The sequence below is a fragment of the Plasmopara halstedii genome (assembly GCF_900000015.1).
Source record: "Plasmopara halstedii genome assembly, contig: Scaffold_117, whole genome shotgun sequence".
NCBI lineage: Eukaryota > Oomycota > Peronosporomycetes > Peronosporales > Peronosporaceae > Plasmopara > Plasmopara halstedii.
This window is the reverse complement of record NW_020187038.1, coordinates 277,261-291,182: the sequence shown is the minus strand read 5'-3', so window position 1 is coordinate 291,182 and position 13,922 is coordinate 277,261. Positions and strand designations below refer to the sequence as shown.

Genomic DNA, 13,922 nt, shown 5'->3' with positions numbered 1-13,922 from the left:
AAAATCGTCTGTGAAAAAAAGATATGCTCCTAAAGTGCTTTGTCTCAATAGCGTTTCTTCACGATTTTAGAGTATTTCGCTGAAAATTGACGTAAAAAACTGGCCGACTTTTCGCCCACGGCATTGGATTGTGAAGTTGTTGAAGATGTGCGACAAAGTGATGATCCAAAGCATGGGTGAGTATAGTGTCAAAAACATTTTTTATGAAAGGAGACAGCTTTCTGGCTGCAAATGAGTCAAGTAGATTATAATCGCAGCAACCGTCTTGGACGATTGGTACGGTACAGAATGAACATTCGTTAAGTACTGACTTGTCTGATGCAAGTGCGAGTGACGGTCAAGAGGAAGCTAGGACGAAGTCTTCAGGTGACAAGCAGTCATGATACTTTGTTTGTGGCGTAAGTGTTTGCTTGACATGTAGACCGTGTAGATGTAGATATGATCAAATCAGTATGATCACTTCTACCTTTACGCTCTCTCAACCTAGCACAGTGAGGCTAGGCTGCGTTCACGACAACATTACAGACTCCTCCACACTTACGAACTATGATTTTTCTAAAAGGAGTATTTAAAATTGGCAAGGCTAAGTTTGTTCGCCCAATCAGAGAACAAGAACATATTTCTTTGCTGCCAGAATATGTAGAATTAGATTAAATTACCTGAATGGATCTGGTAAAGTTGATTGATATCTATCAAGTACGTAGAGATCTAGCGCTTTGTTGGTTGGCTGAAACGTTTGTACATGTGCTGGAGCGAGTTGCTACGCACTTCCACATTGACTGTTACACATTGGTATCTGTGGGAGACACAACCATTGCTCAGTATGCAAGTGTGTTGTCAGAGCTAATAACAGCTTTTTTGCATCGGGATGAGGCAAAGTATCTGATCGGCAATGGAAGATACACCCATGTAAACAAGATCGATACACTTCTACAGTTGGTGCTCAATCAATCCAGTTATAATTCTATTTCTTCAATAAGAGTTTTGTTCGTAGTGCATGAACTATGTAAGGTAAAAGATAGATTGACGACAAAGCTGCAGAAAGCTTCGAATGGAAATGTGTTGCTGATAATGCTTGACTCTGGTGAACTATTAGAATTTGTAACAAATACTAGGATGATGGCAAGTTCTACTATGTTTCATTCGGAGTACTTTTGTGCCGCCGACTGTTCATTTCACAGCGACTGGCAGCAGTCACTTAGCTTTATTGCGCAGCCATTGGATTGCTTTCGATTTCAAAATGGATGGAAAATTATGCTTGAAATCTTGAGCTGGATGTCCGATTTGGACCAACGTCATACGCTCCAAAAGGAACATTTAAAGGCTCCTCAGACGACAATGATCTCAAAAACTAAAGGGATGCCATTCCAACTGCTATTATTGTTTTTGCGGTGGAGCCACTTCCATCCAGAAATGGTTCGTGTCTGTTCCAAAAGATTCGGCCGACAGGTACAGCTTATTCCGCAAGAGCGTATAAGATGCGAGCTAGTAGAACTGCAGATGCAAGATGAGCAGATCTGGACTGGATTATATCCACCTATACAATCACCTACAAATGTTCAGCCGAAACAGGAGCATGCCGTATCTTCGCTGTTTCTCGACGCTTCTTCTTGTGCATGGCAACATGTCCCAAATCTTGCTCGATTGTCCCAGTGCAGTCTATGGAGTACGCAAAAGACATTCTACAAGAGTCAGGGAATTCGTGCATGGAGCTCTGGTAAAGTCCCATTCGGAGTATCAAGCAGCTCGTTCCTTGCTGCAGCGTATGCGCGCATTGCGGCCGACTTTTTGCTGAGCAATGCTGACAGTGTCAAGCCTTCTCTTAGGCCAAATGATGCTCCAAATTGCTTCGTGTGGGAGGCTGCAAGTGGATCGTGCAAGTTTTTGCACTCTTTCATGCTACATTTTACTGAGTTGGTAGAGAAACTTGTTGAATTTAAGCAGCGACAGCTTGTGCCGTTGGTAATTGCAACAGACTTAAGTGAGCAAATCCTGACTTCTCGTTCTCAAATGGAGTGTTTTCGTACCTATATTGAACGGGGTCAACTTGATTTTGCACTTTTCGATACTGATGAGTTCGTGCAGAGACGTTTTTGCGATTTTGAGAAGCGAAATACGTTAAAACTGATGCACTCGCAACGTCTTTGGCGAATAAGAAGTGAGGGTCCCGTAATATTGATCGGAAACTATTTTTTGGACTCGCTGCGTGCTGATGTTTATACAGTGGCCATCAAGCAAGATTGCTCCCCGGTAATTAGCACTGATGAAGTAGGGTACAATGTGGGCATTCATGATGACCGAATTGCGATACAAGCAGCACTTCTTGATGAAAAGACGTCAAATAGCGCCAACATGGACATTCATCTATGTCCCTTGAACGATGCACAAACACAAGCCATTTACAAAGATGACCGATTAAACGCAACATTCTTGAAGATACTGAAACAGTATCAGTCTTGCGAACATAAATCGAGTGGACTGATTCTTTTCCCAGTGGGAGCACTTGAATTTTTCTTATCATTGCTTGATCAAGATGTGGAAGCAGCAACATTCCCTGTTGCTATACTCGGCGGTGATGCACGTTTTTCTTTTCGGGACGCTATATCGAGTGCATATGTTGGGACTAAAACTGCTTACACTCCCAAAGGATTCAACGGAGTGTTGCGCTTGGTGCTGCCACAACTTTCTCCGACTCCAGACTGCTTCTGCCTTCCTATTGACTTTGAGATCTTGGACATCTTCTTCAAGTATCTTAATAGTAGCAATACAGGCGTTTCAGCAATTTCAAAATCGATTTCGGCCCCAGCTAGCGACACTTTCAGTGTCTTCTTTGCAATTATCGAGCAACAGAGCACAAAAAAAGATATTGACGTTCGAGACGCCAAATTCAAAGCCCTACATCTGAGTTTCAGAGACCAGTTTGCACGCTTCACTCCAGGAGACTGTGATTTGATGTGGGGTATGATGAGTTTTGATAACGGTGCACGCTACTTTTCCGTAAGCACACTCGTTGGTCTGCTGGCGGAATGTGGTTGGGACTTCGACTTGTTTGCAATCTTGCAGTGGGAATTGTTAAAGCGAATGACGGGAAAAGAAAATCACGAGTTAGTAGACTATCAGAGCGTTCTCATTGATGCAGGCATGAAATCTTGGCGAACCTTTTACCACATGGAGCAACAAACCGAAATGGACGGAATTGTCAGAATCGCTCGTCTACAATTAGCTCGTTGGTTTTACGGTGTGCTTTGGAATCATTTGATTTATGGGCTGCACTCATTATTCATTATGCCAATTGCTCAGTTTTAAAAGCGTACGATAAAGTGCTGGAGTTACTGGGACCCTGGCTCGCCTTAGCTCCCATGTCCACAAGCGCAAACGATATGAGTGTCTTTTATCTTTTAGGGGTAAGCGCTGCTGAGTATAAGTCTAGTTTTTTCTCACTGATTTTCAAACATTTTAGCTAACCAGCTTGCAGATGGACAAGTACTGGAGCGCACTTTCGTTTTTTCAGCTTTGTGCTCGTTTTGCTCCAACCAAAGAGAAGTTTAAACGCCGCATTGCTAGCACAGTGCTTCATTGTCAAACATATACTACTGTGTTATAGCTCCAATAATGTATCCACGTCGCCAACTCTAATCAACTTAAACAAAACAAAATTTTCCTCTGAGTGAACATGGATGTCAACATCCTATTGAAAAAAGTACAATGAATGTCAAATTCCCATGATACATCTCACAAGATGTAAGCATCAGTATCCTCAATCAGGTTAAACAGCTGTTAATGTGTTGTGATAAGCATGACGACAATTTTATAGTCATATTTTTGGTAAGGAGGCCAAGATGATACCCGACAATAACTGTTATCGCCTTGACCCGAATGTTCCACCTACAGCTAAAAATATTCAACTAAGACGTTCATTGAAGACGAGTTTTTCTATGGCACCTTTCTACTGGATTAGTTACGTACTCCGTGCCCGCTCATTACGGCCTAAAATCTTTTGACACCGCGTAGGAGACTTCAGGACGACATCGAGCACATAAGAGGAGAGCCGAATTGAATTCCAGCTTGCCCGTCTGCACGCGCAAGACTCGCAACGACTTTTGAAGATCTCATCACTCCATGTTTCTGGATCCAGTTCGTTTGATGTTGCTCGCTACGTCGGAGGAGAGCTTTTACTCGCATGTTTATGCGAGTCTTACACTCCAATGATTGTAGAACAATTTCTCTATCACAGTCAAAGATCTGGTCATTGGCCGCATGACGGTTAAACAAAGTCTGTTATTGTGTTGCAGACTGTAACTCGCTGGTATCAACTCATCAAACTGTACGAACAGCCGTTTTTTCGACGTACGAAGCCACTTGCCACTAGTGGCGGTGTCCAGAGGAACACGGACGAACTATGTCGAGAAAAGGAAATTAAATTGAAGGACACACAAAACATTAATCAGTTTGCGAATATGATTTATATCACAGATTTTACTACCAACGTTACCAGCCAAAGTGTTGCTAGATAATATCTCTACTCAACATCGCTTTGCCTGGGTAAATTGTCTCTGAATGATACTGACCTTTATAGCAACGGTTGAAAAACTTTGTTCAAAGTGCTCAACACTAAATTGCATATGTTTACAATGGACCATCCACAGACCAACTATCGGAATGAAAACGTTAAATCCGCACTGGCAAGATTTTCAAGGAAAGTATGGGCGATGCATCGCGGCACTGGAGCAACGTATTCCTAATTTTTGAGCTTGCTTGGAAATTTTTTTAAGGCTTCACACCAGTTGTAACCGATGGTCTAACAAGTCACTGCTTCTCGCTGACGCTTCGCAAAGTAATATCGGTCTTGGTGGCGAAGAAGATGGAGACTTTTTGATTTTGTGGTACCAAATCAGCGAACTTTTGTATCAATGGCGATGATTTTATAGCATAAGTGTCGTGTGCCAAGTGCGCGACGCTTTAGCGTGAAGTCATGGTAGCAAAAACTCGCTTGTAGATGCTAAACAACTTTATTGCGAGTTAACGGAAAAGAAAAAAAAATCAAGCAAACACATGCACTGTCTACAGTCGTAAGACGAAATCGCGCCTACGCTATATGGCTAGCTAAAAGGAATCGAGTTATACTGCAATTTGCCAAAAGAAATGCGAGCTCATTATCATTCAGATACAGCTGTCATGGGCTACCCAGATGCGAATTTTATTGTTGGTTACGTAATAAGTCAACATGCCTTAATTAGGTAAATTCTGCTCCACAGTAGCAATTCGACTTTAAACTCCATGGAAATCCTCGAGCCCCGCGGTCGTCTTCACCTATCGCATAGACAGGGCAGGTGTACCGAACAGATGCGTGGTCAGTCTCTGAAACAGTCAGACCCTGAGTGGATGCGTCTGTTACTGAGAGGGGTGTTTATGGAACTGATCAAAAGGCAAAAAGAACTCCTTTGACACGCTGGTGATGGCTGTGATCGAGATTACGAATGCCCAGAAAATTGACGGTACATCAAGCTTAATTGTAAAAATTTAAAGCCGAGGAAACCGGAACAAACTTCGATTAAAAATTGCTGCTCTACGGAATTTAATTGGTTCGGAGAAAATGCAGATGAACAAGCAGTGAATCAAGGTAAGAAGATAATTTTGGCTGCCATCAACGAGGCATCATGTAACACGGATTACTTTTGAAGGATATAGCAATTTTGCGGACCACATTGTGATTAATTCAATTTTCAGAAATTCAGGAAGCTCGTCCATAAAAGTTTGCCGGCGCCGTTGTCACCAACTGAATTTCTTCAGAAGGCAGCAAAGACGGCAATTCTTAGCTGTTCCTTTGAATTCAGGACGCTCTACACAGAAAAGGGATCATCCCCATGGACGCACAAGTGATTACTTCAATCAAACTAGTCTTTTTCGCGCCGGCTTGAAATAGGCGCCTAGTTGAAATTGAGCCGCATCGTAGGAGTGGATAACTGACCAGAGACGTCATCTTAGCCAATATAGACTCTCACATCAAATTGTTCAAAAAGGACGTGAGGCGAAGTGTGGGGCCACGGTGTAAGTCAGAGCAGTAATGAGTTCTGGCGACATCGACCCTTTTCGAAGACAAAGGATTCAAAGCGTTTCGGTCATGACAAGAATCAGTTAGAGACGCTGCGCCGCATAGTCAGATACAGATGGTCTCAGCTGCAATTGATGATATCGATGCTGTCGGGGTGGTGAGGCTACTTTAAATTTGGCCGATTTGCCATGCCGCGGCTACTTAATACAAACTTTTTTTCTGGTGGAAGTTCATGTTATATTAAAACTGAGGAAAAATCTACCAAGCAGCTGCAAATTGATATCTTTCCGCTTCCAGGTTGCTGTATTAGTGATTTTGATCTTGTTAGTCATCCTATGAGCGAAATGTGCACCCTCACCTCATATAACATGCAGCAAACTTTGATGTTTAGCCACCGCTGTTTATATCCAACTGCGGTTCAATAGTACTGAAATTCTGGTTTTAACCTAGACAGATAAGAAAATTGGTCTCAGGATCATATCATATTAGTGACATAGAGGATGACTTAGATATGTACAGTACACGTCTATTCAGTCTCAATAAACGAAAAACTGGGTCAAGTGTGGAGAGAGTCGGGTGTTCGGCAGCTCGATGCTCTGCCTCCTCGTCCTCAGCATAGCCGAGATCCATCGGTTCAGGCCAGCTTGACGAGCTGTTAGAGTGTGCATTTCAACCAAGTCGTGACGACTTACAATTGAATTCGACATTCATTGCCACATTCACCGCTTCTTCGAAAGAAAACAATTGCACAAGGAAGACTTCTATCCTGGCCACGCCAGTGTGGAGGCCTCCATACAGACGGTCATGTGACCGCCTTTAGAAGTGGATCGTCTGCCATACCGAGATTGAGAGTACGCAATTCTTGGACAAAGTTTACCAACTCCTTCTTGCCCTGTCGGCGGCAAGTAAACGCGATCGCACGCGATATGCCTGGTTAGGCGGCGAGAACACCAGTAAAGCTGCAGCTTCAGCTCCGTCCAAGACGGAAACGCCGGTTCCACCGAAGTGCCGCACGTCAGTGTCCATTCTCACATCGTGTCATTGTGAACGATGACTTTGAGGGCGGCGGAGGGGAAGAGTGCGTTTATGTCAAGTGATCACTGGAAGGTTTAATCCTGTTGGACTATAGGTGGATGACATGATTGTAGCAGCAAGAAAAAGCAAGGAGATGAATCATGTCAAGGAACTGGTCAGAATTACAGTCAAGATGAAGGAGTTGGGCAAGACAGAAATCATTTTGGGTATGAAGATTGATCACGATATATCAGCTTAATCACTTACGACCGAACAGACTTGCTATAATATGATGATTCGTTCAACCAAAACTCAAGGGTATCGACAGTCCGTGCGCATCAAGATTAAAATTGTCGTTAGTGCACTCATCAACAACAGAAACTCGATTTGCGATGCGATTAAAACCAAATCAAGCCTTGGATGAATGCGTGCTGTACATAACTACATGCACTTGACCGAATGTTGAACACGTATATATGTCACGAGAACCCAAGACTGCAGCATTGGAATTTAATTATTCTCGTGCTACCCTACCTGAAGAATACACGCTCAAACGGTATGTTCTACCAAGACCTGGGTACATTTGTAGATTAGCCATATTTAAATGCTGATTGGGGTAGCAACATTGATGATAGACGTTCGGTCTCAGGAGTTATGATCATGATTGCAGCCGCCAGTGGTGTTTAAGGTAAAGTACCAGAAACCATAGCACCCCGCTTAGTTGAAGCTGAGTACCGGGCTCTCAGTCATTGCGCTCGAATAGTTCGTTGGACGCTTGCGATGCTAAGGACATGGGCCTCGAGCAAGTCCAAGGCATCCAAGCTTCGGAAGCCAACCAAAGAGCAATCGCTTTGCCAACAAAGCCGGACAAGCATGGGGACATAAGGCACCGCACATTCGCGAGAATGTGAGAGAAGGACTTTTGAAGATCGACTGTATCGACACGAAGCGTCAGCTTACATACAAGCTGACAAAGGAATCCGAAACGAAGATGTTTGGTTTTATACGAAAGGCAGCAAGCAGATTTTAAGACCAAGTCAATGCTAAGGATCAACAAATATTAGCGGCAGGTGGAAGTGTTATGATGACAGCTCTCAATACTGTTGGAGAATGATGTTGTGGGTATATGTCTAATTTATATTCAGGATTATTACGTTTTGTTCGATAAAAACCAAACTCAGTCTAGGCTAGTAGTTAAGGTGTGCTTGCTCCATTTTCATAATTGAGGGTTCGATTTTCTTAACCTGGTGTGCCTAGCAAATACCAACGCCGTTCTTATTTTTGATAGTTTTATAGACCAGATTGCGCCAGCGGGTGATAATTCTCAGCAGTGTCCTCGAATATGATCTGGACTTTTTGATTGTGGGAAAATACGAAGGGCATAATATTGACATAATTGGATGAAAAGATGATTAAAGAACCAAGAAGCTAAAATGAGCTAAGCTCCATTAAAGACGTCGTTTGGACCACATACTTTGTTTGTCTAAGTTTAACTGTACACCCTGCATACTTATACATCACCTTTCAGTTTTGTTGTATCAGAATAGGAGGTACTTTCAGGTAAGGAAGGTTAAAAAACTATTGGCTATAATATTAGATTTCATCTCACCTTCTTTCTCTTTACATAAGTCAACGGTCCTCTGGAAGCAAGCAAATCGCAGTGAGATGTGTCAATTGACCTCAGCCTTTCTCGGTAAGTGTGTGCCCACGGATAAGAAATTCCCTTTACACTTGGTAGCACTAGTAGAATAGTGGTTATTCCAACGCCGACTTTTTCGCTGGATTTATCGATTGATAATATGGAAACCACAGGTAGTGGTCGTCCATGGATCAACTGGGAAGGATGATCGCTTTTAACACACTTGTAATGGGTGTGCAAGCTTTGAATCGGAGATTACGTGGTCTCCGATATGTTCCTATTGGATCAAGATACGATGACTCAGCGCTATGTAATTCTCGCTGCGTATGAGCAAGGATTATTGGGAACTCTATCGCAGAACATATCGACACCAGTTCCGTCACCTCCACAAGTGGTCGTGACACCGTTGATATACACGGGACGCCCCGAGAAAGTAAACGTGAAAAGCTGTAACGGGAACAAAAACTTACAATTTCGCGTTCTGGTGACAAGAAATTGGCATCGCTACCCCGACGGCTCAAATTTGTGATAACTTTAGTCAAGTGGCTTTGCCATGTCGCATCTGAATGGCCGTGCAAAGAATTGAGCAAAAACATTGGAACTCAATTATCCTAGTTTCTTTGCCACATGGCAAGAAATTATCAAGGCCATGGAATCGATGTTCCTTCTACCTTGGCACAACGGTCGAATTTTCTGTCATGCCGTCAAGGCAATAGCACATTGTACGACTATGTACAGAAGATTCCGTGAGCTTCGTGCCATTGTGGCAAGAGAATCACTACTAGAGGCAATACAGGTCGCTGTGTTCATGGAGGGACATGCAACCATGATTGCATCTACTATCCATGTGGTCAATTGGTCAATCCGAAGCAGTGACTTCTGATACCAGAAATCTGAAACCAAGAGATCTTACTAACTTTACGTAGGCAGCAAGTTTGCTGTTAACAAATGGATGTCAACAATTCGGTCATCCGCCGTGATTGTCTACGTGGGGGACAAATCTCTCAATACGGTTCTCGTCGGATTGTCTCGAGTCACGCGATACCAATACCACGAGGCTTTCGGGAAACGTCGGAGCCCTCAAGATACAGGGTGGTCTACTGGGGCAGTTATAAAATCTTGTACCGCGACGAAGATTATGGTTGACCTTCAACAGAAGCTTGAAGACTTGACCTCGAAGAAAAAATCGCAGTACTCCAGATGGACAAACGGTTTGACGTGATTTTGGGTCTACCTTGACTTAAGAAGCATGTGTCATGAATCAATTATCGATTGAATCGATTGGAAGTAGCTCCCCTAGCAAAGATGAAAATTTTGGAGTGATAAACCAACATTCTCTATGCACCAAAAGAAGTGCTCAAGCGCTCGGTAGCCGTATGCTGCTGGAAAGGATCCGAACTTCATTGGTATATGTCATGCCTCAGGTTAAAAAAGTTTCAGAGTCGTATGGCATCCGCCAGAAACATATGTCCTTACGAATGGGGCTGGTTGCTTGAATTTGATGGGTGAGTAATAGCATGTTGAGCTAATTCATCCCGTCCCTGGAGGAGTTGTACCGTACGTAGGTAAAAGACAGCTATTTTAGGTAATGATTACTGTTGTCTAGTAGCCTGAGCAATGGCCGGCTACGGTTACTCGTCAAGGCTATTATTGATTTCTTGTAAAAAGTATATCCTCTCATCACACCCAATTATCCGGAATGATAAATGACGTCAATAAGCTCCAATGAGAGAATAGGGTGCTCAAGATTGCAAGCCCTGATCCTTGCCGGAGTAGGCATTAGCTTTAAAAGCATGTACGCTGGCACTACTCACAGGAACTTTGCTGGCGTAGGCACCTTAGAACTAGTACTACTGCCTGAGGCGCTGGTGTTACGGACGCCACGAGCGTGTGGCCCTTGTGATATAGTTAAAGGCGGCACGACGCCCTTCATAGAAAGAAGCTTTTTTTTAGCTCGCTAAACGAGGATGAAGACTTCAATGAAAAAAGATGAAAGCCAGTCGGTGGAGGTAAAGAATCAGATTTTAATGCAAAACTCTCCTATTGTTCAGAGAGGAAATTTATGGAGCATTCTTTGTGCTGGATGCTACCGAGTACTGGGCACAAACGTTGGTGCCCTTGGCGGGGCTTATAGACAACGACACCGCTGGCCTCCGCCATTATGCTCGCCAGGAGAGATGCGGTCGATCATCCTACGGAGAAGTTGCGCTTCGTTGCCCTCTACACGAGGTACAAACGTTTTGCCCATTTTTCGAGGCAGAAAGAGCTGAATTAGCGCAGAGTTCGCGACGATATTTGGGGTTATCAACGAGCTGAACTTGGCTCAAAAAGCCAGGTTTGTACTACGGTAAGTGCAATAGCCACGCCGATGTCCAAAACACCATGCCGATATTACGGTTTCAAACCGTCTGAAATCGCTCTACCGCTGACGTGAGACCGTACACGCCTATGTCTGCTGGCTTTTTGCACGCATCAAAAGAGGAGGTTGAGAAGGTGCTCCACGATCGCCATCAGGTCACAACTCTCCAAAACAACCGCGTGCTTCAAAATAGAAGCGATCGAAAAAGATCGTACCCTTTTTAAAATATATACCTGAAGTTCTTGGCGATAGCAAAAGGACCGATGAGTATCAAGCTCAATCTGCGCACTGGGCGAGGAAAACACGAAATCTTATCCGTAATGAGGTCTTACAAGTTGGCTTCCGTCAAAGCGAGCGTTAGTTTGAAGCGTCGTCTCCATCTTGATTTGCAAAGCGCAAAACACAACCCAGACGTCAAAGTAACAAGCCAAAATCTCCCGCCCATTAGAAAGTTGTAACATTTACGGATCGAGGGGCTTCCTTACAACAAGGTCCGTTGCCACCCCACTTATGCGACGGACGATCCACACATTTATTCAAGGAAGACAAGACCGAGGGTGTGCCAGGTCGTGAGCGGCCACAGTGCGCCGGCGCAATATTGCCAAAGTAGATCTCAAGACCCACACGTCTTTTCCAAGTGAGGATATTCCATTCAGTTCACTAAATGCTAATATTAGCTCTGGTGTACCCGCCGGGCCACTTAACCTTTTGCAAGATTTTTTTACTCCTTGCTCTTCTAGCAATGATGATGAAAATCAGGCATCGTGTGTCTGGCTCTCGTGGTTGTGGCACACGTGAACTCATCAAGAGTATCGGCGTGCATCCGAAGCTAATATGAGCCAGATTTCAGATTCTCTCTTTGCATTCCGCCAGTGCACTGCCTGGATTGTGGCACACACAGCAGTTCAAAACCACGCCGCTGCTGTATAGAGAGGGTAGCCCAGCTATAGACGTTTGAAGACGCTACTTTGTCCGTGCCAGTTTTCTTCACGTCTGAATGACCCATTAGCGTGAGTTCGCGGAATGGGCTCAGTAACCTCATGTAGAGCGATATGTCTTTGCATTCTCGTTGCGACTTTACGATTGTATTTCACCCCCTTCTTCGCTAGGACCGTAAATTCTTCAATTGTATTGCGGTCACAAATTGTTCTCATTGACCACATGTACTGCATAAAACAGAAGACTTGCGACATTCATGAAATTCTTTCGCCTCAAACCATGTTCGTGTGTGTTTTGCCTGCCTCTGGCATCGGCGTGCTGTACTGGCTCTCAGCCATATCGTCCCACACCCTGCGCAATACGCTCAGTTCTATGATCCTGATACGGAGCATAGCTGAACTGCTACCAGCAAGTCGAACTTGACCGACAACATATCTCGCTAACATTGAAGACCTTTCATGGCGGTGTCAAAGGCTCCCAAAATATATATTAGATAGGCAAAGTCTTTCATGGAATGTACTGAGTTAAACAAGACAAATATGATACGTGGGGCGCTTCAGCGATCTCTCTGCACAAGTGTTTAAAAGTTATTTTCCACAGTAAAATCCACGCGTTCCTTCTAGCCTCTTGTCTGCGAATGATCAGCAGCTGACATATCAATCTAATGACGAGCACCGCAGGCAATGTATGCCAAATCTTCGCTTGAATCCATCCGATACAAAGGCTATCGGTGTAGAAAATCTATGTTGAAGAACAGCTGGGTGCGACCCCACCAGTCAATTTTCTTACTAGCAGCGAGATGACCCAGCTTGTTCAGACTATCCACAAAGACCACAATACCTGTGTTACCGGACGAATCGTATATGCTAGAATCAGCAGGCTGACCAAAGGTGAGACCGCAGGCAGCAAGTTATTTTACCCGCTACCTCTAACAACCCGCGAGCCTTTTTGTGCTGACTCATACATACATGTTGAGTCACCGACTCATAGCGCTTACCGAGATAATTTACGTTTATGTAGCGGCCATATGATGGGCCTCGTACAGTATTCCGTACTCCGTATCGTATGGCACAGCTACACGCTGAATTTTTGTGCCGTTCAGTTCTGCAGCAAAGCAAACCTAAGAAAAGGCATGGTAGTTCACGCGCTTTGATAACCTGAGCTCTCAAACTTCTTCCTCTCCAAATCTTTCAGCGGTGAACCACATGTTGCGCCGACCCGTATGATGTGTGTATTGCCTTGTCAATTGGCGATGCCGACATTGTGACATGCTACAATTCATACTAGAGGTGACGCGAAAGCGCGTTCATCATCACGTTTAGCAAATCCAGCTCAATTATCTACCAAAAGGTACGCTTGTCAAAGAAAAATAACTACCTTGCTTAATCTGTATGCGATGAGCGGACGGCTTCGTCTCGTGCAGCAACACAATGTCTGAATAGATTACAAAGGAGATACACCCCCAATTTAACAAGAAAATACTTCATTGCGAGTGGTTAACGAGGTTCCTCTCGCAGCTGCATTATGCTGGACTCAAAAGCGATTATGCGTAGAGGCCGCTTGAAGTACGGCGTTGCATATTGCAAATGCCAAAGCATCACAGCCGACGTGGAGTTTCCAATATAAATTTTGAAGAGCCAAAATCAGGTCATTCTTTCACAGCTTTGACGTCTGCCTCTTCTGTCGCATCCCAATACCATTTGACGCCATTTACAGGAGAATTGATGAAAGGTCGTGCCATGTCGGATCATTTGCACTGTGCTTGCGCAAATAGTTGGTGGGGTCAAGCTAATTCTCATGTCGCCTTTAGATAAACACTGGAAAATCTGCAAAGGCCTTCATTCTTCCAGTATCTGGCTGTAGGCTAGGCTTCTCAATGAAGCAGCCCAAATGTAGGGTTTGAAGCAAATCGAATAAAC

General features: G+C 44.0%; 3 protein-coding genes across 3 annotated transcripts; all 3 read left to right on the top strand.

Annotated features, from left to right (window-relative positions):
- Positions 1-663: 663 nt before the first annotated feature.
- Positions 664-3,604, top strand: PHALS_00652 (uncharacterized protein; the record flags this gene model as incomplete). Its single annotated transcript, XM_024718479.1, has 3 exons — positions 664-3,238; positions 3,301-3,404; positions 3,461-3,604. 3 exons carry the CDS (start codon positions 664-666, stop codon positions 3,602-3,604), a joined length of 2,823 nt encoding a protein of 940 aa, XP_024586883.1.
- A 1,409-nt stretch (positions 3,605-5,013) lies between these two features.
- Positions 5,014-6,509, top strand: PHALS_15129 (uncharacterized protein). Its single transcript, XM_036407162.1, has one exon. It carries the CDS (start codon positions 6,241-6,243, stop codon positions 6,475-6,477), a length of 237 nt encoding a protein of 78 aa, XP_036263528.1. The 5' UTR covers positions 5,014-6,240; the 3' UTR covers positions 6,478-6,509.
- A 4,163-nt stretch (positions 6,510-10,672) lies between these two features.
- On the top strand, positions 10,673-11,021 carry PHALS_00651 (uncharacterized protein; the record flags this gene model as incomplete). The annotated part of the gene is made up of 2 exons (XM_024718457.1): positions 10,673-10,704; positions 10,757-11,021. 2 exons carry the CDS (start codon positions 10,673-10,675, stop codon positions 11,019-11,021), a joined length of 297 nt encoding a protein of 98 aa, XP_024586881.1.
- Positions 11,022-13,922: the final 2,901 nt, after the last annotated feature.

Coding starts and splice junctions, on each gene's coding strand:
- PHALS_15129 (XM_036407162.1), top strand. CDS start 6,241: ATGCCGCGGCTACTTAATACAAACTTTTTTTCTGGTGGAAGTTCATGT.